We start from the raw sequence: 24,514 nt of genomic DNA on the forward strand, positions 1-24,514 counted from the left end.
GCAGTGTAGCCAACTCAGGCATTTCATACTGTTTGTGCCAGTTCAGGGATTTTGACTTAAGTATGTGATGTTGGAAACGCTGGACACTGAGCCTGCAACACTGCCATGGAAATGGCTGACAAGAGCAAAAAATTAAAACATATTGTATTTGTGAAATTTAATTAAATTAAAAATTGTGAAAGTCTGCAAAAGCTTACAGGTCCCACACATACAAAAAAAAAAGAATAGATGATCTCTAGGAGACCGGTCAAAATTAACAATTTCCTTATAACTGCACACCGCCTAAGTTCAAGTTATTTCAACATTTAATGCCCTCTCACAGAAACTTACCTAGAGGTGAACAGTTCAGAGAGTGACATCTCTTTCAGAGAATGAGACATCTCTTCATAATTTTCAATAGTTACCTACAGTATTATATATTCAAGGTGTTGCATTGTAGTTACAAAAGCATTACACTGGATTGAACCCATACAGTATGTGGTAAGTCATAGTAGTCTTGCTAAGCCAAAGTGTGATCAAAGCTGCACACTCTGGAATAACACACTTATTACCTGGGAGGTTGCTTCATCATAAAAGTTTTTCCTTTTGGATGTGGCCTTACTGTACTCTACAATATCAAGGTTACATAAATATGAGTATACATGATATGCCTTTTTTCTTTGAAAGAGTATCATTTGATGAACAGTTCTATTCTTGATAAGTTGCATTATTGAAGCTCAATATCCCCTTTGAAAACTTAGATCACAGGGGTGGAAAGACGTTTTTAAAGGTGAACGTGAAGACAATGTAGCCAGCCAAGCACTGTGCTCATATTCTCATTTTTTTTCTTTATTAAATAAATTAAATTAGGAAATCTTGATTACTTGTGCTTGTAAACCATAAAAATATATTCAGTAAAATACAATCATACATTGTTGGCCTTGTACACACATCACATCAACACTGATTTCTAAAGTGGGTGGTGACTTTAGCATATACTTGAGGTGATCACAAGCCATAAATACAAAACAGTACTATGAAAAATTGGATATATATATATATATATATATATATATATATATATATATATATATATATATATATATATATATATATATATATATATATATATATATATATATATATATATATATATATATATATATATTAGTATGTGTGTGTGTCTACATAAAGCATAAAAATCACAGGAGCTGCTTATGTGAACCGAGCTGCCAAACACATCCCATAGCCACAGGTGCAGTGGGTTCACTTGGCAATTTTGGTTCTGGCTGTTATTACAACTACACTAGCCAGAAATAGTTAATGTCACTGCCTCAGATATCCCATTCAGTAATCTGGATAATAATTAACATGTCCACTGTGCTCAAACAGGTAATGCTCTGGCCAAAATTTTCAAAAACTTGACATGATATTAATTACACTGTAATTTGTTCTGGTGAAACAAATTGATTAAATGTACTTTAGGTAAATATTATATAGTGATGTGTAAAAAACAATGTTATGAAAAGTTGACAGCTATAGTGGACGTCATTCTGGTAACATATTCCTACTACAGTATTGGGTGTACAATACTGTAATGAAATTAGATGTACCTGCAATGTATCATTTATCAAACAAAATCAGATTAATGAATAACTTAACAGTGCAAAAAAAAAATACAGAAATGATTAAAAATTATGGCCATCAGAGCAACATTGGATTGGAGAGAAAATGACTAAAGTATTAACAGCCTATAAAATTTGTTTCACACTTCAAACCATGAACCATTGTAGCAGCAGTTGCATCCTTCCATCATACTGGCGTGGAATATTCTTATCATGGTCATATTTAGATTTATATTCATTTAACAATTTTGTACTTTTTTCAATTATATTCACATAATGTACTTGTGTTTTACCTGTACCCTGAAGTGATTTTACATTGAGATAGTAAAACAGAACACTGTCACTGAGTTCCTCCAACTTTACACAGCCACAATAACAACTCTAAGCTGTACTCTGCCTCACAGGATTCTTCCACAAGTTATTATTTAAAACATATGGCTAGTCTTGATACTCAGCTTACAACACTGGCCAAGTATGGGCTCATAAATATGCGAAATTATGTGGATTATGCATTATATATATACTGTATTGTGTATGTGTGTGTGTGTCAAATTTGCCTTGAACAGAATTTTTATTTTACAATATTTCTTCCTTTCATTTTCATACAAAATTTTCCATGTTGCAGAATAGAACGAAGTGAACGGCTGGCTTTGCAGCTTTAGAGTAGAGTACCTAACACTGCTGTGTATGTGATACAATGAAGGGTTGATTCATGATGTGAAGGAACAATTATTTACAGGGATGGTGCCAAACAGGGGCCACAAGTCTTTGTCTTCAGCCACACTTTTGACACTGAGGTATTAGTGACTGTACTGGCACAGGCCCATCTTGGAGCTTAAATTTTGGTCCTGAATAGCAGATGAACACCCATGTATCGGCCATGATACACTGGTATAAACTCCTGATACTCCATTATAGCACTTTCTCATGCAAGAAAGCATGGTGTATGTACGAGGGTGGGCGTGTCCAGCACAGCATGTGGGCGTGGGTATCTAGGGTTGCAGCGGGTCATGTGACGCTCACCATGGTAGGATGGGAGGAGTCTTGAGACCCAGCTTCAGGTTTGTTGCTAGCACACTGGCCAGTCAACTGATTCACACTAAGAGGATTATTGATGTCACGGGGATTCGTGCCCACTGGGGGCCGTTGAGGGTGTGGGACCTGGGGAACCTGGTTCATCTGTAGAGGTGGTGCCTCCCCCGGCGTTAAAGGGGAAGCCAAGGAGACTGGTGATGGCATGAGCAATGAGGGCGGTCCTGACGGTGATGCCAGAGAAGGCCCAGGTGAGGGCATCAGACTTGAGGATGCAGGGGAGGTGGCAGTGTGGTCTCCCACCAATGCTGTGGAAGGGGATGACATATCTTGTAGATCGTCATCCTCATCGCTTTCCTGCGAGGCATCTACACTATCAGCTGACCCTGGCGCCATGTCCTCACCTTCCTCTCCTTCCATATATCGAATACATTTCTTCTTTCGCCTGTAAAAAAGAACAAATGATCAAGTTTTCTCAGTGAAAGATTAAAGTAAATCAACAAAAAAGATACATGCGTTATATTAACATAAAAAAACGTCTACTCATGCAGCTACTGCCCACATCCTGTAAAAAATAAAAAATTAACATGCATCAAAAGGAAAAAAAAGTAAAATTAATGTGGCTGAAACATTACAAGTACTTAATTTTTTGACTTTGATTAGTATATTAGTAACAGAAAGAAAAAGAGATAATTAATGGAAATTGTGTTACCTTTGTACACATAAACATGCGTAACAATGAATAAAACAAACAAAACAAAACCTGTAAAATAAATAAACAAGATGAATCACTACAAGACACTCACGTGATTATTCTGCTTGTGATGGATATTGAATTAATGAATAACAAAGTCCTAATAGTGAGAACAGCATTTCCCTTGCCTAAATGTTCAAGATCCGTCACAGCAGTTCACAGCACAGTGAAGAGACTCACAGACTAGAGATTAACATAGGTAGGTTCAGAAGGAGAGGAGACACCACTGCTGCTGCCGTTGTTGTTGTTGTTGGTGTTGCTGTTGTTGGTTGTGCTGCTGCTGCTGCTGCTGGTGCTGGTACTTAAGTTAACGATGGAGTGTATGGGGGTACCTGGTGCGGGGCTGTAGCTAGGGCCCCCTGTGCCTACTTGGGAGGCTGCTGAGGGAGCCAGAGGGGTCAAAGTTGCAGGGTTAGCACCCTGAGTTAGTGATACAATGACCGCCCCAGAGGTGGCTGCAGCAGCAGCAGCTGCAGCAGCCACACCCCCAGAGGCCCCAGCAGCCCCCAGCAGGGAAGAGGGGACCCCGGGGAGGCCCACCCCCGATGCTAGCGACACAGCAGGGCTGCGGGCCCGGGAGAGAGACCAAGGTTAGAGACTAAGGGGCACCACCTTCACCATACACACTGCCCTGGCTCAGAGCCTCACCATCACCTGACTGCCATTGAACCCTGCACCAGTGATCAGAAAATGTGTCAGTTCAAGGGTTAGCCATGCCTCAATGCACCCGCTGCTATACACATGCTGGGTGCACAGAGATGTTAATAGTGGCACATTTGCCCCTTCAGTCAGACTAACTTTGGTCTTGGGCACTCAAGCAAAAGTTCTCACCAATATATTTTGGGGACTATGAATTTAAAGGTTAAGATGAGGGAAGACACATTTTCTGATGCTGTTGAAGAATATGAGTTTCAGAGAGGACGACAATGGGCGGGACAAAGTGCAGGGTGTGTGAGCGCGGGTGAGACTGCAGGGGACCTTGGGCAGGCAACAAGCCCAGACCGAGTCCCCTTTTGACACCGTGCTCACAACCATTCTCACACACCCACCACAAATTTTAAGGCAAAAACATCTAATGGCACACAAAGATGGAACAGTGAGACCTTTTGCCAGGGTCCCTTTCACTCCTCAATTGACTTATCATCCAAGATATTCAGTTATAAGCAAAGTATATTTATGAAATAATATTCACACTTCAGTAATGCTCATAGTCTAATTGCAAAACTTCAGAAAATAAAGCATTTATGAAGTATACAAGATTCAAATGCAGTTATAATTCTGCCTCATTGTACTCTGGACTAATATGAAAAATTCTCTTGGATGATAATTCCCCACTCATACACCCATCTACAACTATTCTTATAATAAATGTTAGATTATAAGATACCAAAGCATGCACATTCACCAGTATCCTCCACTTGAAAGTGGCTGAAGCTTTTTTTTTTGCAATAAGCCAGTGAAGCACATATATAACTCAAGTTGCAAGATGAACAGGTATAGGCAAGGTAGTGTTAACTCATCATGTCAGAATTACCAATTTATTATGCATCAAATACGACACAAAATAACAAGTACAGTATTAACATGTGTTCCAACACTTTCTTGCAGCACAACCTCCAGATGTGGGACAGCAAATGCATGACCTAAACTTAATCACTGTTTTTGTCAGTCCTGCTCTTAAGAAGTCTTTGTTTACAAATACTGTTTTAAAAAAAGATGAAGGCAACAGTATATAAGACTCATGCTCATGTATTGTAAGAGTCAAGTAGTGAGGAGCAAGGGAGGCGGAGGAAGTGAGGGAGATGGTAAATATGAAAAAATCAATGAAAAGGTTAAAAAGAGAATGAATCATATGAAAAGAAATCATAAAAGATGACTAATGAAGAATATTAAATTGTCCAAAATACAGGTACATACAGTAAAATAAAACAGGATAACATGTACAGGTAATATGAAACACAATATCTAGAGTCACAAGATGCCATCAAATAATAATGCAGTATAGTAAAAGTAAAAACAACAGGCCTGTCCAACATCAGATAGAATATTAATTTTCAAGTCATTAATGTAACCTGAAGCAAACATCACTGGGTATAACAGTATTATGGATGTCATACAAGTTACATTATGAAAGACAAAATACAGAGCTGTATTTTGTACCTAATAAAAATGTTCATATCTGATATTTATGAACACAGCCACATTACTGTACTGTACAGGGGCCACTGGGGGTTAAAACAAAATCTTTCAAAATAAAGTACTACAGTAAAATAAAAATCTATGAGACAAACTATTTCTAAACAAAAATTAGTAAAAATTGTTGTTGAGGAAAGAATCAGTAAATATTTATGAGTTTTTAAGAGAACGAACACAAACACTTAAAACACTTAACCGAGACAACATTCAGTACAGTACTATTATTGGCAGAAAGATGAACAACTGAATCAAAGTACTACTGTACAGTACAACATAATGTCTACATAACAAATAATTCATATTAACCTTAGAGAATTCTCTCATGCTCCATAACTTTATAACTGTCTATAGAACTTAAAGATTTAGTTTACAAAGTTATGGAAAATCAACCAATAATTTCTAAACTACAGTACAGTACAGTACAGTACAGTACAGTACAGTACAGTACAGTACAGTACAGTACTATACTGTATAGTATTTGCCCTTTTAAAAGCGATGAGATAAAAATAAATGAAATCTCAATATATAAAATAATCCCATGAAATTAACTATAAATTTATCATTGGTAAAATGTAAGTTACCTGTTTGGTACTGTACAGTACTTATATCACGTACTGTACCTAAAATAGCTAACAAAAATAATTTGGCCTTATAAGCACAGTTATTACATGTATGGCAGTACTGTTATACTGTAGTATTGTGTTACTTGGTTGATGATTCTACTATACAACAGCCTAGACAACAATATACTGTACTGTACTGTAATATTACTAATGGATAAGTTACCATACATTAACAGAACATGCAATGATTAACAATAAACAAGAACATAAAATAAGTGATGTTAACACTGTTCACAAACATGTAGGTTATGATAGAATATTCAAATAACAAATATAAAATAATTATGGAACCATACTTGACAGAAGAAGGAAAAATGGAAAAGGCACTTGTTAAAAACAACAGGACAAAGACTCTTAGTTCTTGCAGTTTGACAAATGTGTTACTGTACACTTTAACAAACTGGGAGGACACCAGACACTCATTTATTTATCACAATATATCCTTTAATGGAGTTTACTAAGTAATACTGAACACTAATGGTCGACAAACACCAACAGCTAACAGGAGATAGGGGGAGAACATGAGGTTATGGGGTAAAGCTCATAAGCTACAAATTATGTTACAAAAACATAAGATGAAATGTGTTATATTTCAGGTGAGAGGTGAGACTCGTTATGCTGATTTTTCTAAGTGTTATACTAAGGAAAACAGTGGAGCTCAGGGCATCATCTCCACAACAGACTCTATATTAACTTATTTTCAATAACACGCTGATTTTCAGTACAGATGTTAGTAAGCATGACAGAAAGCACAACATGGTATAAATATACTAAAATGCCCATGACAAGGGTTATCAAGTAAAACAGACAAGGCTGGTGATGGACCTGGGAAGGGAATGTAAATTATGATGTTGTCTTACACATAGAAAGGAAAGGATAAAGATCTTATAAATGATGAAACAGAAGAAACAAATTGGAAAACATCTTGTGCAAGTACAGTACTGAAAAGGTAAAGTACAAAAGAAATGATTAAAGGGTATCTTGGCATGAAGGTATGTCAAATATCTCGTCAATTGGACTTAAAGTAATTAAAACTAAACCTCCAGAAGTACAGGAAATGGCTCACATATTCCTGCATAAGAAATATAGATACTGTACTGTATTGTGAATTTGTAATTAGCTGTGTCTGTGAAGAACAAGACAACATCTACAAGAAGAGGAATAAATATGAAGAGACAAAAGAATGGAAGTTGGACATAAAGGAACCAAACTGAAGGAATGAGTGGAAAAAGATGAGAAAAGGTGGGAAGGAGGGAAGCACAGAAATGTAAGGGGAGGGAAGGAGTTGGAATGACAAGAGGGGGTGGGTGGGAGTGAGAGGAAATGAGAAAGAGGAGAGAAAAATTGGAGAGATGGGAGGAAGTGAAACAAGAATTAAAAGATGGGATGGTAAGGGTCAAAAGGAAATAGAAAGGTGGAGAGGGGGGGGGAGAATAGTGAGGAAAGATGAGAGAAGAGAGACAGGTGACACAAAAAAGACGAAGATGGTTTAAGAAGAAAAAAGTAGGTAGAGGAGGGCTTGGGATGGAAATAAAGACGTGTGTGTGTGTAAATACTTCTGCAAAAGGGAGAATCATATTAAGTCACTGATGAATTTACTTATTATTCATAGCACAGACATTATTAAACACAGTACAGTATTGCATTTATATTGCCAAAGATTATCACATTTTTAACTCTGTCGAAAACTGTAGTTTACTAAATATATGTTGTCAAGATACCTTTGATGCCAATAAAAATTAATGGATAAAAGAGAACAGAAGGAAAGATATTAAGAACACAGGAAGGTACAATAAAACAGGACTTACACAGAATAAATAATGAAATAAAAGATGTGATAGAGAAGAGGACTGAAGGAAAGACATGACATGATAGGCTGACAGAAAAAGAAAAATTACAAGGAAACTTTATTAAAAAAAATCAAAGAAATGGGTAGGAAATGGAAAAATTTGAAGAGGAAAGATGAATACTCAAAATGTACCAAAGAAAGGAAATGATATCATAGACAAATGAAGAAGAAACAGGAGGAGAAGGAAAAAGATAGGGAATTGTGTGATATACCGTGAAGACCTATCATATTGGTAAGTGCTGTACTGTTTACTGAAGCTTGGAGGGTTGAGGTTATTGGGTGGCGAGAGAACATAGAAAGTTACCTGAGAGACAGATTATGAGCTGAGATACATATTATGATGAGAGACAGATTATGAGGTGAGAGACAGTATATGAACTGGGAGACAGATTATGAGCTGAGAGACATATTATGATGAGAGACAGATTATGAGGTGAGAGACAGTATATGAACTGGGAGACAGATTATGAGCTGAGAGACAGATTATAATTATGAACATGTTCGACACATTTTGAGCTGAGAGACAGATTATGAGCTGAGAAACAGATTATGAGCTGAGAGACATTAAGAGCTGAGAGACAGATTAAGAGTTGAGAGACAGATTATGAGCCAAGAGACAGATTATGAGTTGAGAAACAGATTATGAGCTGCGAGACAGATTATGAGCTGAGACAGATTATGAGTTGAGAAACAGATTATGAGCTGAGAGACATTATGAGTTGAGAAACAGCTTATGAGCTGAGAGACAGATTATGAGTTGAGAAACAGATTATGAGCTGAGAAACAGATTATGAGCTGAGAGACAGATTAAGAGTTGAGAAACAGATTATGAGCTGAGAGACAGATTATGAGCTGAGAGACAGATTATGAACTGAGAGACAGATTATGAGCAAGAGAGATTATGATGAGACATTATGAGCTGAGAGACAGAGAATGAGTTAAGAAACAGATTATGAGCTGAGAGACAGATTATGAGTTGAGAGACAGATTATGAGTTGAGAGAGATGAGTTGAGAAACAGATTATGAGCTGAGAGACAGATTATGAGTTGAGAGACAGATTATGAGCTAAGAGACAGATTATGAGCTGAAAGATTATGAGTTGAGAAACAGATTATGCGATGAGACACATGAGTTGAGAGACATATTATGAGCTGAGAGACAGATTATGAACTGAGAGACAGATTAGGAGCAAGAGAGACAGATTATGATGAGACATTAAGAGCTGAGAGATAGATTATGAGCCGAGAGACAGATTATGAGCTAAGAGACAGTTTATGAACTGAGAGACAGATTATGAGTTAGAGAGACAGATTATGATGAGACATTAAGAGCTGAGAGACAGATTATGAGCCGAGAGACAGATTATGAGTTAAGAGACAGATTATGAGCTGAGAGACAGATTATGAACCGAGAGACAGATTATGAGCTGAGAGACCGATTATGAGTTGAGAGAGATGAGTTGAGAAACAGATTATGAGCTGAGAGACAGATTATGAGTTGAGAGACAGTTTATGAACTGAGAGACAGATTATGAGTTAGAGAGACAGATTATGATGAGACATTAAGAGCTGAGAGACAGATTATGAGCCGAGAGACAGATTATGAGTTAAGAGACAGATTATGAGCTGAGAGACAGATTATGAACCGAGAGACAGATTAGGTTGAGAGACAGATTATGAGCTAAGAGACAGATTATGAGCTGAGAGCAGGATTGAGTAGAAAAACAGATTATGAAATGAGAGACAGATTATGAGCAAGAGAGACAGATTATGATGAGACATTATGAGCTGAGACAGATTATGAGCTGAGAGACAGATTATGAGCAAGAGAGATAGATTATGATGAGAAATTATGAGCTGAGAGACAGATTATGAGCTGATAGACAGATTATGATGAGACATTATGAGCTGAGACAGATTATGAGCCAAGAGACAGATTATGAGCTGAGAGACAGATTATGAGCAAGAGAGATAGATTATGATGAGAAATTATGAGCTGAGAGACAGATTATGAGCTGAGAGACAGATTATGAGCTGATAGACAGATTATGAGTTGACAGACAGATTATGAGCTGAGACAGATTATGAGCCGAGAGACAGATTATGAGCTGAGAGACAAATTATGAGCAAGAGACAGATTATGATGAGACATTATGAGCTGAGACAGATTATGAGCTGAGAGACAGATTACGAGCCGAGAGACATATTATGAACTGAGAGACAGATTATGAGCTGAGAGACATTATGGGAACAATTTATGGAGTAGTGTATGAACAGGTGGATTGAGAGGGAGATGGTGTATGAGTGGGAGGAGTGAGAGAGGAAGACAGTGTATGAGTGGGAGGAGTGAGAGAGGAAGACAGTGTATGAGTGGGTGAAGTGAGAGAGGATGAGAGTGGAGTGAAGTGAGAGAGAGGCAGTGTATGAGTGGGTGGAGTGAGAGAGGAAGACAGTGTATGGTGGGTGGAGTGAGAGAGAGGAAGACAGTGAGAGAGGATGAGTGGGTGGGTGAGAGAGGGAAGGCAGTGTATGAATGGGGAGGCAAATGTGTAAGGAAGGGCAGGAGGCAGGTGTGTGAGGAAGGGCAGGGAGGCAGGTGTGTGAGGAAGGCAGGAGGCAGGTGTGTGAGGAAGGGGCGGGAGGCAGGTGTGAGGAAGGAGGGGTGTGTGAGGGATGGGCAGGAGGCAGGTGTGTGAGGGAGGCATGGGGGCAGGTGTGTGAGGGGAGCAGGAGGCAGGTGTGGGGAAGGGCAGGTGTGTGAGGGATGGGCAGGAGGCAGGTGTGTGAGGAAGGGCAGGAGGCAGGTGTGTGAGGAAGGAGGCAGGTGTGTGAGGAGGGCAGGAGGCAGGTGTGTGAGGAAGGGCAGGAGGCAGGTGTGTGAGGAAGGGCAGGAGGCAGGTGTGTGAGGAAGGGCAGGAGGCAGATGTGTGAGGAAGAGCAGGAGGCAGGTGTGAGGTTAGAGGGTCTTACCTGCACGGTTTACACCACTGACTCTGCTGCTCCAGCCCGTACCTCGCGCGACACTTCTTCATGTTGGCTGAGGACGAGGATCACAATTAGACATTACTCACTAACCCGCCTGTCAACTCACTATACTGACGTTATCTATATCCACAGACAATAACAACTGAAAACATGCTTAATAGGCACAATTGTTTATCAATCTTAACAATAAAGATTCATGCATTGAGAGCAATATGATTCAGACAAAGCAGATTCTGACTTTTATTGTCATGTTCATCTGCAGTGTTATTTTCATAACATCTTCATCTGACTCTCCCAGTGGCAATGCAGTGAAGCAATATGACAGTGACAAAACCAAATGATGGCATCAACCTGCCTGCTCAAAGATGCTACTGAAAATAACAGTGGAGATCCACGAGGCGTTCGCTCGTGACTGAGAGATGACTAAATGTCAGCAAGTAGTAAACATTCAGCCTAGTTATATGATATGGAAAAATATAATGGGTAATTGTAATAATCAAAATAGCAGAAACATTCGGCAACAATCCAATTAAGCAACGTCAATTTATTAAGAAAAGAGAAATATGAATGTATATGCAAACAGGCAGCAAAAAGACAAAAGCAAACATATAATAACATTCAAGTAAAAGTTGACAATAATGAATAAGTTAAGAGTGAAGCTAATAAGTAAATTTGGAACCTTATTAGGCGGTGGAGCGGATGGGTTGGGGAGGGGGTGCGTCATCCTGTACCACCTCCTGGCCGGGGCTTAGCCAGGAGGAGGAGCAGCACCACCAGGGACGGGCCCCGGCCCCCCCAACACACCTCGCACCCGACCGTAATTGGATCTGAGTTGCTTAACAGGAAAGGCTTTTGAGTGCGGCAGTTAGCTACCTCCATCTTGGGTTTTGTCACGGTTACGCTTCTTCTTTTTCCCCTGCGAGTAATTTTGGCGTGAGGACCACCCTGGGTACATCTGCATGTGAAGCTGGCGCTCTTTGCGCGCCATTTCATAGTACTTGGCCTGTTCTTCGCGGCTTAGCGCATGCCACTGCAGGGAAAGTTAAATGAAGATTAGTGGTCGACAACCCTTAGCGTCAGGGCTGGGCTACTCAAGGTCGGCTTCTGTCTTCGGGACAACTCAAAACTCAACACCAGCAACTTGTCTCCTCCTCATAGCCTCAGTCCAACTCACATCTTCCATGGTGCTAAGCAAGAGGTGAGTGTCAGCGAGGCGTCAGGCGGCACATGTTTGTTGGTGTTGTCACAGTTGTCCCCCGACATACACACACGTCTCGGCCCAGCCCTGACGCGACACAACAACAATCATTTTCTTTTACCTCCATCACCAGTCTTCTCTTTCTTTCTCTTCTTCTTTTTCATCATGCCATAGTTATCACGCGCGTTCCATCCTGGGTACATCTGCATATGTAGTTGTCTCTCCCGCCGCGCCATTTCGTAATACTTGGACTGCTCCTCTTTGGTGAGCGCATGCCACTAAAGCCAATGTATACAGTGAGCAACGGTTACACTTGCCAGTGAAAACCCTCTTACTTCACGTACCACTACCCACTCCTCCGGTGTAGGAGGCCAGGCTAATATTTTCACCTAGACCTGAGTCTAGTAGAGTGAAAATGTGGGTGTGGCCGCAGTTGCCACAGGCAGCCCTACTGGCTGCTAGACCAGCAGCTTATATAACCACTACTACCATTAGGAGAGTAATGATCCACATTAAATACACTATATAAAACAACTATTCCAATATAAAAACAAATGTAAGGAATAATAAAGTAAAGAAATAAGACATGCAGACAAACCTTTCGTCCGAGTATTTGGTTGATGGCGGCGCTCTCCTTGAGCGTGCACTCTGCTACCACCTTGGCTCTCATCTCCTTCATGTACAACATGAAAGCGTTCAGAGGCTTCTTGATATGTGGCTTCTTGTCTGTAAAACCACCAGCCTGGTTAATAACACTAACCACCAGCCTGGTTAATAACACTAACCACCAGCTTGGTTAACCTAACCTAACCACCAGCCTGGTTAATAACACTAACTTCCAGCCTTCTTTCATCACCATCTTCCATCACTTATGCTAAATATATCTATACTACACACACACATACAACCAGTGACTAATTCGCCCGGCTGGTGGGACTCTGATGAGCCGATGAATTCTTATACAGTATATGTATACCAGATGACTTCCCTGAGGTAACACCATCTACCAGACTCCTACCATCCCCGATGGAGATCGCGGGTAAAACCATCCTCGGTGTTAACAAATATTATTGGGGCCTCGGTCAAGTACCACTCGAGTCCTTGCTTAAACACACAAATGTTAAAAGGAAACGAGTGTAAAAAATACGAGCAAAAACACGTAGGGAGACAAAATTGTGTTCTTACCCCCGTTCTTGGTTTCAATCATCTGGGTCTTATCTCCTGACTGAAGTGACGGCTTCTGGTCCAGCCCGTGGTGTCTGTTGGAGAGAGAGAGAGAGGTGGCTGAGTTACAGAGGTGCATTACATATACTTACAATGAGAGAGAACACCCTAAACATATCTCCACTACCACTAACTCCACCAAGACCACTAACTCCATCAAGACCACTAACTCCACCAAGACCACTAACTCCACCAAGACCACTAACTCCATCATCAAGACCACTAACTCCACCAAGACCACTAACTCCACCAAGACCACTAACTCCATCATCAAGATCACTAACTCCACCAAGACCACTAACTCCATCATCAAGACCACGAACACTACTAACGCCATTTCCTCAACGACCACCATTCCATCCCTACCACTACACAGCATTGAATTACCATCCATCACAAACCCATTCCCTACCATCCCTACTACCAACCACCACTACCACCACCAACATCCCAACCACCACCTCGACGATCAACCACCCCCCCACCACCCTACCACCCGCCCACGGGCGCTACGAGGCAGCAGGCAGAGGTTGTGCAAACACACTAAATGAAAAAGTAAAACTCTTCCTTAATTACGACACTCCCCTCTTCCAGAATCCCCCCCACTCCCTCCTCACCTCCCTGTCTACTGATTATTAATATCTCTCTCGTCTCCCCCTTCCTTTTTTCCTATTCACTTCGGCCCAGACAAAACACTTAAGGATTTTCTTCAGTCTACCCTCAAGTTTTTCTTCCGTCCACTCCATTTTCTATGAATAATATGGACAGCCATACTGTATATTTCTATTCTCTTTTATATATCTCTAATTCTTACGGCATGAGGCTTGGTCTACCTGTTCTCATTTCTTTATATTCGTGTATGTGGTGTGCGGGTTAAGTGATGGAGCGTGGCAGATGAGAGGTTGGTAGATGGAAGGTTGTGTGTGGCAGTGGCAGGGGGAGGAGAGGACGTGTTATGAGCGTGCCTCTATGGGTGATATCAATTAAACGTGAATTCTTCTGTCATTACAACCCTATCCCTCTTGTAGTGGGAGGCTGACTAGATACCTGGTAGAAAGAACGACAGGCAAAAGAGACAGGCTGACAAAAGAGCTGACAGAGCGAGAGACAGGCTGGGCTTCGTCCCCGCCAAAGGGTTACCCCGGTAATCCAAGTGGCGCGGGCCCCGGGATACGGATATATTGACTCTCAATAAACAGTGGAGTCATCCGCCCGTAAGATCTGGTTAAGCGATCACCCTCACTTCAAAATCAGGGCAAGTTGCACACATCTTATGTACATGTTAAACAAATGCCATAGAACTTAATCAACCCCGCTCGCGTCACGTGTCATCACAGGCTGGAGAGAGAGACTCGTCAATCTTGCTCACGAACGAACGTTTCTTCGCTCCTTTATATACAAGTACTGCATCGTACAATCTATACTGGGTGGTCAATACAGCCCTTAAACAACACCCAGTAGTGCACTTGACCGTGAGCACAAGACAAACCACAACGAGAATACTGTCCTCAACGCATTTCCAATATCACTTGACTTTCTAAACATATCCCATTCAGACGACATCTTTAATTTTGTTAATGCGTTGCTGCTCAGTTGATTGTGTCGTGTGGGTGGGTGTTCTCCGTACACCGACAGCCTAACCCGAAAGTACAAGGAGCTAGGATATTCACGCCTAGCTGACATATTCTTTATTCTCTTTGACACCCTGAGAGCTGCTATGTTTTGGAAGATGTGTACGTACATTACTCCACAACTAGTCAACAAGTCTAGTTACGTACAACCTTCTTGAGGCCGTTTCAATATTCATGGCATCTTTATCGTTTCGCATCCTAAGATTTATTAAGTTTACTGTTTATTTATTGTAACATGATAATAGATACAGGCTCTTACCATATGCAATCTATCTCTTCGTTATGTCATGTTATTCATATAAGTAAGGGATATACAGTAAGTTGTTATTTTACTTACCATATCATTAATAAATAATAAAATAAATGTAATGACTATTTTAAACCATTATTACGCCATGCGTATTTTTCAATTTTCACTGTCGGTTAGTAATGTAACAAATTCTTATGGCTAAAATTAATTCGCATTCGTATAATCCAAAACAGACATAAAAGTTACACAACTATTAAGTATCACCCGTATTGCATAAACGTTTTCCCTGCACTTTAGTCTCAGTCCTCCCTACAAAATATGCGTTGAAAAAAAATACACGTTTTCTATGATTACCTTACATACCAAGTTTTCTCTCATGCCGTGGCCAAAACAACGTTCAATAATTGTGCAGAACCTAAAAGTTGGACCGAAAAAGAAAAAAGAGAATAATGATGTATCAGGCGTGGCAGAGTTAGTGATATGTGAATAATTAGAAAGCCAAACTTGCCTCTTCCTCGCGGGCGGTGGTGGTAGTGATCACTTTTGTGCAGTAGGAAAAATATTTCTCCCATTCCCACCTCCCAGTATCGCTTCATTTACACAAGACACGCAAGTTGAGGACATGAGGAAGTATGTTTATATAATTTCTACTTGTTATCTTAACCCCTTTCCACTTCTTTTACTTATTTCATTCTCTACCTCCCCTTTCTGTCTTATAAATATGTTGGTAACTTTCGACGCTAATTTCGTTACGTAAGTTTAATTTTGTGGGAATTTTTCATCACATAACTCGATATTTAGTTTAGTTAAGTCAAGTGAGGTTAGGTTTGGTTGAGAGAGAGAGAGAGAGATCGAGATCGTCCTCCCCTCACATCTCCGCCACAGAACTCAAATTGTCATCACACATTTATCTCCTCTTGGGCATTTTAATTTTGGTGGTCGGAAAATCTTAATTAACCTGTACGTCTCCCCTCAAGGTGAGTTTCTATGGTTCCTTAATGAGCGAATTCAGTAATTACCATCAAATGAGAGGGTGGTAAGTGGTGTAGTTATATTGTACATAATTAAAGACTGTTGTTTGGGGTTAAATTACTAAGGAATAAAATTAGCCAAGAAAAAGTTATTCGTATAATTTTAATAATGAAGATAATTATATAACTTGTTTGTCATTTATTTTCTCATCTGGACACAACAAGATGGTGTGTGTGTGTGTGTGTGTGTGGGTGTGTGTGGGTGTGTGTGTGTGTGTGGGTGTGTCTGTGTGTGTGTGTGTGTGTGTGTGTGTCAGGTTTTGTTTGGGTCAGGTGTGATTAACTTGCGTTGTCACACAGGTATACTGTCATACACCCAGGATTTTGTAGTTTGACTCAGAATTCTGTAGTGGATAATGACCTAACTTATGGTGTATCTGACGTGACCTGATCTCAAGTGGTGCACTGACCCAAACCTGTGATGGGCAACTGACCTGAACCTGTGAAAACAATACATACCTGTGGTTGTCGTGGGAAGTGTTGGGCATCTCTGTTTTGGGGGAGGCGACCAGCGGGTGTGTGAGAGGTGGGGTGAGGCCTGGGTGTGGGTGCATCAAGCTACTAGGCGAGAACCTGTAAAACATAAACAATAGTCACAGTTAAGAGGGAAATAAATGGTGTTCTCGTGGCTTGTCTCTTGTAGGAAGTGAAGGTCTTGTGGATGGTGCTTGTCAATCTAAACATTTCATTAAAGTACTCAAATGAAAATTAATGATTCACGTAAATATTAGCCCCCATAACCTAACCCCATAGCTTTCTTCATTATAAGGTTAACCACTTCACGCTAATCTAACCCTAACCCCAGGTAGCGTTTGGGTTTTTAATCTCAAGATAAAATAAGCTGGGGTGCCTAATCTTCCGGTGATCCTAAATAACCCCCCAAAAAATAACCGGATAAGAAATAAAATACAAATTAAAACATTGCTTTAAACAAAATCAAACCACTTGTTAAAACAACAAACATTTATCTAATATTAATAAAACACAACTGATCTAAAACCATCATAAAACGTTAATAAAACACTATTAACCTGATGAACCTTTAACAAACACAATAAAACAGTAGTAATCCAATTAACTATAATAATAATACAAATAGATTAATTATTATACCGAGCGTTAAAACAAATAATTCTTGATAACTCCAAAATAATTAAATACATCCACTCTATCTAATCTAATTAACGGTGAAAATAAGAACTTAATAATTCAATCAAATTAAAAACAAATAGGCTAATTAATCTTTCAAACCTACTCTAAATAATAATAATAATAATAGAGAATTATGACAATGTGTATGAATGTTTTGTATGTAGACGGAGTGAATTGGCTATTGAGTGGTGTTCTGTGGGCGGTAATACACGACCCACCCACCCTACCTAAGTAATCGGTAACAAATAGGGAGTGAGACTAAAACATATTATAAATTAATTAATGGGTAAGTCTAAAACAGATTTACAGATTACTGGATAAGTCTTAATCTACTATACAGGATTGCTGAAAGACACCCATACTTGTTGAGCAGAGACTAATGAATAAATTTGTCTAATGGATAACTGAAAATGAACCATATATGCGTGAATGTGGATTAATGGATGGCTCTTAAATGGGTAATAAACGGTGTAACTAATGGTAATAGATAGAGATAGTCAACACAGGACAGCCAGAGGGAGGGAGGGAGTTAAGCGACACATCCGGATTCACTCACTCGCGTTCTCGCTATATCAACAATTACCCGCGATTTTAAATATATATATTTTTTGCTTTACCATTGGCAAATATCAGCGATTTTCATTATAATTTTTGTGTGTGTGTGTGTTTTGTCCAGGCGAATATAACCGTCTAGTAATATCAAATGTCTGAGCGAGGGATGATTGGTTATTTTCATAGTAAATTGCCCAGAAATGCTTATATGTATTTTGACAGTAGTTCCATCATTCTAATTTTCAAGTCAAACATCTATCTACTTTTTTATGGATGTCAAAAGCAATAAAGGAGCTTCAGGCAAAATAAACTTAATAATAGGCACGGAATAAAAAAAAAAATGCAAAATAACAGATGTATGTAAAGTGAGTTGGATGATTCACTTATGGTTGTGTATTTCTGAAATAAATAATTGTATAAACATAATCAGAGTGTGTGTGTGTGTGTGTAAGGGTGCACTAACCTGGGCAGGGTGGCAGTAGAGAGGGAGAGTGGTGAGGAGGGGTAGGTGGCGCTGAACGGTGAGGAGGAGGTAAGCGGGTACATGCGGGCAGTGGGCCTGCAAATAAAACAAACACACAAACCACATCAACAAACTCACTACTACAACACCAACAACAACGACAAGTCATAAATAGGGGGAGAAGGGAGGGGAGTGATGGTGGTGACTGGGGAGAAGAGAGGGGGGAGGGCTTTGGGGTGGTGAAGGGGGTGGGGGGGGGGTACACCCATCTAGTACCTATACCTACACCCATCAACCCATGTCCATACCTCCTCCCCCCACAACACAGCTTCTGTACACCCAACACACCTCATAATACACACCATGGCTCGTGAAAATCGTATCGTAAACACCACAGAGGTCAGATTCGTAACCCGTTCGTACGATGGACGTAACTCGTAACTAATGACGTAATACTACACTAAAAGTAACTTCAAAACTAAATCCCCCTATGATCATCTGAGCGTGTAAACTATTAATGAATGTTCTTGTATATAGTGTTGTTGTTTTAGCTGGGCAACGTAAGAGGTGTGTTCGTACGCTGAGAGAGAGAGAGTGGTGAAGTTAGGCGCATGAAGCAAGATGTTGAAAGTGAAGTGAGGCACATGAGGCAAGTGAGACGAGTATGAGACGATGAGGAGAACTAGGCACAATGTCCCCCTCCTCCTCCTCCTCCTCCTCCTCCTCCTCCTCCTACCCCTACCCCTACCCCTCCTCCTACCCCTACCCCTTGCACTACTATGATCAAATTCAAAATCATAATAAGTAAATAATTAATGAAATAAATTATATAAAGTGAAACGAATAAAAAAAAAAAGGCTTCCTATTTTTGTTTTAATAATTAATGTTTCACCAAATTTAAATTATATTTTAATTTTTTACAGGTAATGTATCTTTCGTCAGATGACATTAATTTTAAAACACGGATTTTTTCAACAACTAGCGTCAACAATTTTCACATATACAAGAATCCTTCGGTAAAGAAATCAAGATTTTTTTTCAGTTACCACCGTGATTTTTTTTTATTTAATACGCACTAAATATTTTTAAAAAGTCAGTTAATGATTCCGTAGTAAAATAAGTTAATCAGCAAACACGTCGGGTGGGAAGCGTTAGTGAGTGAATGAAAGATTTTGGTTTTATATAAAAATTATGAGAGAGAGAGATCTACCAAACAGTTCTTCAAAATTACTGTATTCTGTATTAACTAGTGTATGACTGTAGTATTAGATTAAATTTACAAACTGTATTTTGCTCACTATAAAATGTCTGACTACGGGATACAGGTAAAATGAAGGTATAAATACAGGAACATACAATTACAAGTACAGGTGCAGGTAGAGATATAAGGGGCGGTATACAGACACAAGTCCACGAACAAGTACAGGCACACGAACAAGTACAGGTACACGAACAAGTACAGGTACAAAAAGTGGTACAGGTACACGCATTACTTTGACATTGCGTCGACAAATAAACAAAATAATCAATATTTAAATTAGCATAATAATACATATTTATATTCGTTTGTTTTTCATCTTGATATTTTGAGACTTTAAATGTTCTTCATAGGGTATGGGCGTGTAGTGGGTGGGTGAGGGTATGGGCGTGTAGTGGGTGGGTGAGGGTATGGGCGTGTAGTGGGTGGGTGAGGGTATGGGCGTGTAGTGGGTGGGTGGGTGAGGTATGGGCGTGTGGTGGGTGGTGGGGTATGGGAGTGTAGTGGGTGGGTGGGTGAGGGTATGGGCGTGTAGTGGGTGGGTGAGGGTAGGGCGTGTAGTGGGTGGGGTGAGGGTATGGGCGTGTGGTGGGTGGGTGGTAGAGGGTATGGGCGTGTAGTGGGTGGGTGAGGGTATGGGCGTGTGGTGGGTGGGTGAGGGTATGGGCGTGTAGTGGGTGGGTGAGGGTATAGTGTGGTGGGTGGGTGGGTGAGGGTATGGGCGGTAGTGGTGGGTGAGGTAGGCGTATAGTGGTGGGTGAGGGTATGGGCGTGTGGGTGGGTGAGGGTATGGGCGTGTAGTGGGTGGGTGAGGGTATGGGCGTGTAGTGGGTGGGTGAGGGTATGGGCGTGTAGTGGGTATGAGTGGGTGGGTGAGGTATGGGCGTGTAGTGGGTGGGTGAGGGTATGGGCGTGTAGTGGGTGGGTGAGGGGTATGGGCGTGTAGTGGGTGGGTGAGGGTATGGGCGTGTAGTGGGTGGATGAGTAGTGTGAGCGGGTAGTGGAAGTAGATATGAGTGTGGATGGGTGGTGGAGGTGGATGGGTGGTGAGGGTGGAGTGGGCGAGAGGTGGTTGGATGAGTGGTGAGGGTGGAGTGGGCGGGAAGTGGAGCTGGGTATGAGTGTGGATGGGTGACAACGGAGGGAGGAAGGGAGGAAGGGAGGAAGGAAGGAAGGAAGGAAGGAAGGAAGGAAGGAAGGAAGGAAGGAAGGAAGGAAGGAAGGAAGGAAGGGAGGTAGAAATATCCACCAGCACTAACTACATAATACAACAACAACAACATGCTAGATAACTACCCACACCTAAAACTACGTGCTTCCCCCCATCATGCTGCGAGGGAGGGGGGGGGGGACACAGGCGGGATAGTGGACCAGGATAGTCACCTCAAACAGTCTATCCCATCTTCTATGTGTATAACGTCACTGTTGTTGTCACGTTTTAGGTGTTATGACGATAGCCTGAGGTGTCTTACGATAGTCTGAGGTGTTTTACGATAGTCTGAGGTGTTTAGCGATAGTCTGAGGTGTTTTACGATAACCTGAGGTGTCTAACGATAGCCTGAGGTGTTTTACGATAACCTGAGGTGTCTAACGATAGCCTGAGGTGTCTAACGATAGCCTGAGGTGTTTTACGATAGCCTGGTGTGTCGTAGTTAATAATACGGTAAAAAGTCTTATCTCAATCTATGGCTGAAAGACATATCTAAGACACTAACATGGCTGGTGGAGGGGGTGGGAGGAGGGGGGTCAACTCAACCACATTCAACAAAATAACATCCTCTCTCTCTCTCTCTCTCTCTCTCTCTCTCTCTCTCTCTCTCTCTCTCTCTTTAACTAACTGCCTGGCACACAATTGAACTTACGTATTTAAAGGTTTAATACTACTAAAACCAATAAATTGAGCCATTAAGCCATTAGACTGTACCACTATTAGTTATATATTTAGTAACATAAAATAAACTCAATGTCTTCTCTGACTTGACTGATAGGATACATACAGCTTTATGAGGGAGGATGTTGTGCGTGCGTGTGTGTGTGGGGAGAATTTTCCACCCAGACTGTCTTGAAGCAATTGGGTGATGTTGAGGTAGGTGATGTAATGCTAACTACTGTCATTCTTTAAAATAATAAATGTAAAAATAAAATTACATAATGCTTCTGACAAGGAGATGCTTAATGCTGAGACTATGAGAGGGCTACTGTGAGGGGAGAGGAGGGGAGGGAGAGAGGAGGGTTAGTGCAGGACAAAAGGAAGGAGGTGGTAGGTGGAGGGGTCAAGGAAGATGTTGGGGTAGAGGAGGTGGAGGAGCAGAGGGGTAGGAGGTAGTAAGGGTAGGAGGTAGTGGGGAGGGGTGTTGGAGACGGAGGTAGTGAGGAGGGGATGTTGGAGGTGCTGAGGGAGTGGGGCAGTGTTGAGGAGGAGAAGGGGGTAGAGAATGAGGAAGGGGTGGTGGAGGTAGTGGGGAATTGGGGGTGTTGGAGGTACTGAGGGAGGGAGGGAGGTATTGAGGGAGGAGGAGGAAGAGGGAGACAATGAGGGAGAGGGTAGGGAGGAATGGTGATGGTGATATACAACTAACACAAGAGGCAGCAGCCACTCACCAAGCGGACGCCATCTGAGCAGTAAAGTCAGCACTGAGCGGGTATGGATACTGTCCCGAGGCTGCAAACGGGTATACCGGCGGCCGTAGACCTGTGAGGGCGAGGGAAGAACACCGTGTTAAACCTTACATGACTGAACACACACACACACACACACACACTTTATTGTTTACGTCTGTCTGTCTGTATGAGTCCGTCCTTCCGGGGAAATTATAAACGCGATAACTTGGATAAATAATAATAGTCAAAACAAACTTGATAAACAGAGAAAACATAACAAGTTCTATGGGTAAACATCACGAAGAGAGATAATGAGAAGGAATAAGGAAAAAAAAATAGTGAGAAATGTTGTAAGAGAAAGAAGCAAAAAACGAAGAATAGAAGGAGAATAAAGGAAAATCAAGAAGAATAAGAAGAAAAAAAATAAGAAGAAAATAATAACAATAATAATAATAATAATAATAATAATAATAATAATAATAATAAGAAGAAGAAGAAGAATGGTGGCTACTAACTCACTCCATACTGTATAACTGTGATCTAGGAAGTGAGGCGTGTTGCAAAGTACAGTGGTGCAAGGAGTGTCTGTCTTGCAAGTGGTGTGTTGTAAGAGAGGTATGTTGTAAAGAGGTATGTTGTAGGGAGAGTGTGTGTTGTAAGTGTGTGTAGAGTAGCAGGGGAGATGTGTTGTAGGGGTGTGTTGTAGGGGGTGTGTTGTGGGGGAGGTGTGTTGTGGGTGGTGTGTTGTGAGAGGTGTGTTGTGGGGGAGGTGTGTTGTAGGGGAGAGTGTGTTGTGAGAGAGGTGTGTTGTGAGAGTGGAGGTGTGTTGTGGGGAGGTGTGTTGTGGGGAGGTGTGTTGTGGGGGAGGTGTGTTGTGGGGGAATTGTTGTGAGAAGTGTGCTGTAGGGAGGTGTGTTGTAGGGGAGGTGTGTTGTAGGGGGTGTGTTGTAGGGGAGGTGTGTGTTGTAGGGAGGTGTGTTGTGAGAGGTGTTGTAGGGGAGGTGTGTTGTGGGGAGGTGTGTTGTGGGGGGAGGTATGTTGTGAGGGAGATGTGTTGTGGGGAGGTGTGTTGTGGGGGGTGTGTTGTGAGGGAGGTGTGTGTTGTAGGGGAGGTGTTGTGGGGAGGTGTGTTGTAGGGAGGTGTGTGTTGTGGGGGGTATGTTGTAGGGGGAGATGTGTTGGCAGGGGTGTGTTGTAGGGGAGGTGTGTTGTAGAGAGAGAGTGTGTTGTAGGTGGTGTGTGTTGTGGGGGAGGTGTGTTGTGGGGGAGGTGTGTGTAGGGAGGTGTGTTGTGGGGGGTGTGTTGTAGAGTGGGTGTGTTGTAGGGGAGGTGTGTTGTGAGGGGTGTGTTGTGGGGAGGTGTGTTGTGGGGAGGTGTGTTGTGGGGAGGTGTGTTGTGGGGAGGTGTGTTGTGGGGAGGTGTGTGTGGGGAGTGTGTTGCAAGGGTGTGTTGGCAGGGGTGTGTTGTGGGGGTGTGTTGTAGGGGGAGGTGTGTTGTAGGTGGAGGTGTGTTGCAGGGGGAGGTGTGTTGTAAAAGGAATTTTTTTGCAGGGGGAGGTGTGTTGCAGCAGTAAGCAGTGTTGCAGGGGTAGGGTTGGACCCCCTTAGCAACGCGACAACAAAAATTGTCACTATTATCAAGCTTGGTTGTCAGCACCCCGCAACACCCATCCCTCCCTCCCTCAGTGGCTGACGCCTTCCCACCCTTCCCTCCTTCCGTCCGTAAATGCACTGTCCATTCCTCGGTGGTTGACGCCCTCCTTCCCTTCACTCCTTCGCCAAACCATCTCCTCCCAAATACAAAAATTTCCCCCACCTCCTCCTCCACTTGCCCCACCAAATTAGCTCTCTCCACTCCCCAACACGCCAAACAACCACCCTCCCCCACCAGTGCACTCCTCCAACACACCCAGCTACCTCCCTCTCCCTCCCCACTAGTGCCTCCTCCAACACACAACTACCTCCCTCTATCCTCCCCACCAGTGCCTCCTCCAACACACCGCTTCCTCCCTCCCAACACACACCAGCTACCTCCCTCCCACCCTCTCCCTAACACACCAGCTACCTCCTCTATCCTCCCCCACCGGTACCTCCTCAACACACAGCTACCTC

The 24,514-nt window shown here is 41.7% G+C and overlaps 1 protein-coding gene across 5 annotated transcripts in view; it reads right to left on the reverse strand.

The window, feature by feature from the left end:
* Nucleotides 1–1,126: 1,126 nt before the first annotated feature.
* Nucleotides 1,127–24,514, reverse strand: part of LOC121861552 (protein pangolin, isoforms A/H/I/S-like) — a 29,759-nt gene continuing 6,371 nt past the window's right edge. Inside the window, exons 2-10 of one of the 5 annotated variants that reach the window (XM_042359443.1) lie at nt 22,404–22,494; nt 18,545–18,640; nt 16,837–16,950; nt 13,427–13,500; nt 12,840–12,967; nt 11,917–12,073; nt 11,029–11,095; nt 3,571–3,955; nt 2,945–3,081 (exon numbers count right to left, since the gene is read on the reverse strand). In XM_042359443.1, the coding sequence (XP_042215377.1) occupies nt 3,574–3,955; nt 11,029–11,095; nt 11,917–12,073; nt 12,840–12,967; nt 13,427–13,500; nt 16,837–16,950; nt 18,545–18,640; nt 22,404–22,494 (1,109 nt within the window). In that variant the 3' untranslated portion in view covers nt 2,945–3,081; nt 3,571–3,573. Of the gene's footprint in view, nt 3,082–3,570; nt 3,956–11,028; nt 11,096–11,916; nt 12,074–12,362; nt 12,520–12,839; nt 12,968–13,426; nt 13,501–16,836; nt 16,951–18,544; nt 18,641–22,403; nt 22,495–24,514 lie in introns of all 5 variants that reach the window. The other 4 variants (XM_042359450.1, XM_042359425.1, XM_042359434.1 and 1 more) reach the window with 4 other exon arrangements.

Source organism: Homarus americanus, unplaced genomic scaffold, assembly GCF_018991925.1.
Source record: "Homarus americanus isolate GMGI-L3 unplaced genomic scaffold, GMGI_Hamer_2.0 scaffold40248, whole genome shotgun sequence".
Taxonomy (NCBI): domain Eukaryota; kingdom Metazoa; phylum Arthropoda; class Malacostraca; order Decapoda; family Nephropidae; genus Homarus; species Homarus americanus.